At 36.7% G+C, this 5,612-nt stretch overlaps 1 protein-coding gene across 1 annotated transcript; it reads left to right on the forward strand.

The window, feature by feature from the left end:
• Nucleotides 1-2,818: 2,818 nt before the first annotated feature.
• LOC125663084 (G-protein coupled receptor Mth2-like) lies at nucleotides 2,819-3,601 on the forward strand. The gene has a single exon (XM_048895400.2). The coding sequence runs from the start codon at nucleotides 2,819-2,821 to the stop codon at nucleotides 3,599-3,601; it is 783 nt and encodes a 260-aa protein (XP_048751357.2).
• Nucleotides 3,602-5,612: the final 2,011 nt, after the last annotated feature.

Genomic DNA, 5,612 nt, shown 5'->3' on the forward strand with positions numbered 1-5,612 from the left:
TGTGAAAATAAAGAATAATGCATGAACTTCTATTTACTGTTTTTCCTGTTCATTAGCATTACATACAGAATTCATGAAGTCAGCTTAGAGCTTTTCAGTACTTTTTGTACTTTGATTGATCGTTTCTGTCGTCCATTCCAGATCATTTGCTTTGTTTAGAGTAATTAAGATCACCATTGCAAAAATATTAATGTTATCAACAAACCTTTTAAATCAAAAACGATGAACTGTGTTAACGACATTTGCTACAAACTTTTTTTTTCACCAATTAATACTAAATTGATGTTTTTCTAAGTAAAATAAACAGAATTTACCGTACAGAATGTAATTTATTCTTAAGATTTCTAAATTAAGTATTAAAACGGTGGGGAAATTTGTACACAGTTATACGGGTTAGGATTATCATATGTCAGCTTTGAACATCAGAGAAAATTTACAAGTCGCTTATGTTAAAAGGATTTTTATTTTTGTACTTATTACAACAATATCAACCTTTGCATCCATGTTTTAAAATTTGTATCATGTGTCAGTTCGAGCAGTGAACATCAAACAGCTAATCCAAAAACTTATATATCTAGTGATTATGTAACTGTGTATCCCTATCAACTGAAAGTGACAATTTAACTCTCGAAATGTAATTTAATCCATGCATTTAAATTTGTGTACGATTTTATTTCAGAGCTGTATCCCTCTCGATCGAAAGCGAAATTTTAACTCTCAAAACGTAATTTAATATATACACTTAAATTTCTGTACGACTTTTATTATAGAAATATGTCGCTAAATTTCAAATCCTAACCTTTCCTATGTTAACGTATACACTCAGAAATCTGTATAATATTGATACGATCTGTGAATGCTACAGAGACACACAGCTACTGGTCAGATTCCCTGCCCTGGCTTTACGATCTGTGAATGCTACAGAGACGCACAGCTGCTAGTCAGGTCCCCTGTCCTGGCTCTGAGTTGACGTTTTCTCCTGGAGTTCATTCACCAAAGAACACGCGGGTCTAATCATGACTATAACCATAGCAATCCTACACTTAGTATGAGACAGCACAGGCTATTTAGGGTACCATAAAACAACGTTTATGTGGATGAAAGGTCACTCAAAGCACAAGAAAATACATATTACCATTTATGTTTCCAATTTGTCTCACAAAATGATATAACACACAGATACAGCATCTGATTAAGAGGAAAACCGATACATTTTATTTCAGCAATAATGACCATTGAGATCATTAGAAATGTTGAATTGAATATGGGTTTTAATGGAAATTTGATAATTTATACCTCTGAACATGCTGTTTTCTGTGCTTTATTTTCTTTTATCCCTCCTCTTTGTTGTTAAAAACATTGGATCAAATTACGATGAATTCTATATATATATATAAAACACTGGGCACTGGAACTCTATTGGGAAAGTGCCTAACTATGTTGATCATGTAGCAATTTCCCGTTCGTTCACAAATCTTGGAAAATGAATACATTTCGTTTTCTTGTTCTTACATTCTGCTCAGTGCAGTATGTGTTGTGTGAATTGAATACGGAATACTTTCCCGCCAGTTTTCGGACATACTGTCCGGCGAAGTACCAGTGCCAAGGAAGACCTTTCCTTTCTAACTGTCAGTGTGATTCGGATTGTTTGTTATACGGGGACTGTTGCCACGACCACAGGAACAATCACACACTTGAAAACAAAGCGATTTCAAAATTTACCTGTGAGTATAGAGCAGGTATTTACTCTAAAGATTTCATTTACATTGTAAACACTTGTCCTTCTGGGACTGATTCATATCTTAGAGAGAGATGTGAAACTGAGAACGATGTGTTCGACCATCCGTCCACTGGTCCGAGTTCGGGATACCTGTATAAAAACATGTATTGCGCTATATGTAATTTTGATGATTATGTTATGTGGAATCCAGGACTCCAGTGTCATTGGAAAGATTCATTTCCGGCGAATTTGTCCTTATCCTCCTTAAATAACAATACCAATTGTTACGTTACACATTCGCCTCCAGAAGGAATCCCGAAACAGCGAACTTGTTTTCCAATCAGTTCTAATGTGACGGAATGTCAGAACGAAACATTGATGACGTTATGTAAATACGGATATTACGTGCCTCTGTTTGGACTGAAGATTGTCTTTCGAAATATCTATTGTGCGAAATGTCAGAGTTATCCGGAGTCAAATACAACATGTATCATGCAGGATACACAGTTGATTCCTCCTGAACCAATTAGAGATGGTTACCGCTATAGTTACAGAATTCTTTTTGATCTCAATTTGAAAAAGGAGACGAGAGAGACACGCTATCGCGATAGAGTGATGGGGTCATCTACGAATTCACTTTCTAATGACTGTAGTGCAGATCATCTTCTGGATCCTTTGACAGGGCAGTGTTTTAAGATACTGTGCAAACCTCCGTTTGTTTATCAAAGTGGTAAATGTTTATTGAAAGAACGGCTTACTAACGACGCAAACAATACCTCAGCATGCCTCTCTCGAATTTTTCGCCAAAATGAGTTCGAATTAATCAATTCCACTACAATTTTTGTGTTCTCCCTCAACAGAACGATGCATGATTTTACGCTCTCAGAAAATGAAAGCAGTGCATACGTTTGCATAAACGGAACGGAAATTGATGATCAAATATCTTACACAAAACTGGCAATCTATTTTTCAAAAGAAGAGAGTTTGCTGTCTTTTGTTGGTGGAATTTTGTCATTAGCGTGTCTGCTAGTGTGTTTGACTGTTTACATTTGTTTCCCCAAGTTGCACAATATTCCCGGCAAAAACCTTATGTGCTTGATGGCATCCTTGTTTGTTGCGCAATTGTTACATTTGGTAGCGCCATTTATCTTCGAGATGAAAAACCAAAGTTTATGTAAGGCTCTATCTATTGTAACGCATTTTGCTTTCCTAGCTGCTTTCTTTTGGATGAATGTGATGTCTTTTGACATATTTTTCACATTTTCAACGGGGTTTACTAATCTGAGTAAAACGGAGACTTCTTCAAAGCGCATGCAATTTTATGTGCTCTATGCTTGGTTGGGTGCTGTTATCATAGTTGGATCTGCGGCCTCGGTCGAGTATACTTCGGATTCAAGTTTTAAACCCGGATATGGTGATGGAGTCTGTTGGATTTCAAATAGCAAAGGTTTGATTGTCTTCTTTCTGGTCCCCATTGCAATTCTGTTGTTTTCAAATTTCGTTTTCTTCCTTATATCTGCCATAAGTATTCACATGTCATCCAAGAAAACTTCCCGGATTCTGAAAAGAAAGAACACGTTCAAATTACTCATTTACATCAAGCTGTCGGTTGTGATGGGTTTGACTTGGTGTTTTGGTTTCTCCGCAGCGGCAACCAATAGTCAGGTGTTATGGTATTTGTATATTTTCTTCAACACTTTACAAGGATTTTTTATTGCAACTTTCTTTGTATGTACGAAAAAGGTGCTCCAAATCATCCGAGATGGTGTCTCTTCATTCTATTCCAATACCAAGTCGTTTACTGTTAGAAAATCTCTAGCTCCAAAACTTGAGAGTGAGGAGATTAGGAAAGCTTCTAGGAGATTCGAAGCCCGATATTAGTGACGTACAGAAACTTTGTAAGAGATATGCAGGCATGTTCACGAAGCTATCTTAGGACGAAGTATGTCTTCTGACACGTCCTAGTCTTAAGTTAGGTTCTCGAAACTCTCCTGAATTTTGGCCTCGCCATAAGTTCATCTTAACTTTAGGACAACATAATCCTTGTTCTAAGATCATTCTATGTTTGTAATAATCATGACGATAGCCATGATATTAAAGCGAAGAGTTCACCAAAAACGTGAAAAGATATTCAAGGACATTGACAACCCGCAAAATTACTGAATTGTGAGTAAGTACAGACGTTCATGGTTTTCATAGCCTTCCGGTGCTTCTGGACCGGGATGCTTATTTCTTAATGTCACTAGTATAGGAAGGCTCTTTCTTACTCAGCTCAAGAGGATTAACTTTTCCCTGTTGAAAAATAATGCGGGCCCCTCTTCTTACTCATGATGATACACTAATCCGCACAAATCAAATCCAGATCGGTTTGACTTGTGTCGGAAAAACGATTGTTCAGTTATTGTTATCAAAGACCTTGACATGAGTAGATGCAAGTTAAGGTATGTCGGTTCGATTTCTAAACCGGAAACAGGTATTGGATGACTCAGTGGTTTTGCATTGCATTCATCGTAAAAAGAAATAACAATATACTAGCATATCAAACACACATGTATAGGTTCGAGTATCACAATATCCGTTTGTTTTACTACTTTTTTAAAAGTAGTAACTAATCTCAATATTTCTTAGTTTATAGCATATGAATGTTATATTAAATTCAAGGTATCTATATTAGGAATATTCATACAAATAAATAGTGTCTGTTTTTCTCTCTATTTGTAATGTGTTTAGATTTTAATTCTTTACTTGGAAATATGCCACGAATATCATGTGTATAAACATACATGTAAAGGAATGAGAATGTTCCTAAGTAGTTGGGATGTTCTAACGTAAGATGTTCCTAAGATATCGTTGAGAAACATCATATGAAGTGTCCTAATTTTTTTCTTAGGATGTTCCTAACTTTTTTCCTAACTTATATCTCGGGACATATCTTAGGAAAGTTTCGTGAACATGACTGCTGATTTATCCATCAAGACAACTTTATCTTTAAGAAGGGGGGGGGATGTTTGCTTTTATGGAAGGGAATTTCCGCCATAATTCTGTACAACATTCTTGTTATCTTTATTTTTTTAATTCCATGTTATCTTATATAACTTGAAAGGTGAAGATAACGAACAGTGATCAATTCCACAACTCCTATAAGGAATACAAAATAAATAGTTGGCCAAACACAGACCGGACCCCTGGATATACCAGAGGTGGGATCGGGTGAATAGGAGGAATAATTATCCCCTGTCGACCGGTCACACCGGCCGTGAACCCTATGTCTTAGGTAAACCGAGCAACTCGTAATCAATATCAATATGTCAAGAACAGCCTAACAATCGGTATGAAACACGTCAAATAGCATTTGACCCAATGATAGGCCGTATTGGCAAACTAGATCATTATAACGATATAAACTTTACGAAATACCGACTTTAATTAAGACCGTTGAAACCATTGTAACATCGGGCCCCTGTAACATCAACTTATTTGTCAGTACATTTCAATTTCCATTCTTAATTCTAAAATATATTTCACTACATGGCATCTTTAATTCCATGTTACATTATTATATTTCAATTTTCTATTTGCTTTCCATTCCCGTGGGGATCCGGGTTAGAATAGGTCCTCAGTACCTCCCTTGCTTGTCGTAAGAGGCGACTAAATGGGGCGGTCCTTCGGATGAGACCGCAAAAACCGAGGTCCCGTGTCACAGGAGGTGTGGCACGATAAAGATCCTTCCCTGCTCAATGGCCATAATCGCCGAGCATAGGCCTAAATTTTGCAACCCTTCACCGGCAGTGGTGACGTCTCCATATGAGTGAAATATTCTCGAGAGAGACGTTAAACAACATTCAATCATTCAATCAATCTATTTGCTTTCGTCTTTCTTCATTTTCACACC

The sequence above is a fragment of the Ostrea edulis genome, chromosome 8 (assembly GCF_947568905.1).
Source record: "Ostrea edulis chromosome 8, xbOstEdul1.1, whole genome shotgun sequence".
Classification (NCBI taxonomy): domain Eukaryota; kingdom Metazoa; phylum Mollusca; class Bivalvia; order Ostreida; family Ostreidae; genus Ostrea; species Ostrea edulis.

Bases quoted from the DNA above. Each gene is read 5' to 3' on its own strand.
- LOC125663084 (XM_048895400.2), top strand. From the start codon at position 2,819: ATGGCATCCTTGTTTGTTGCGCAATTGTTACATTTGGTAGCGCCATTT.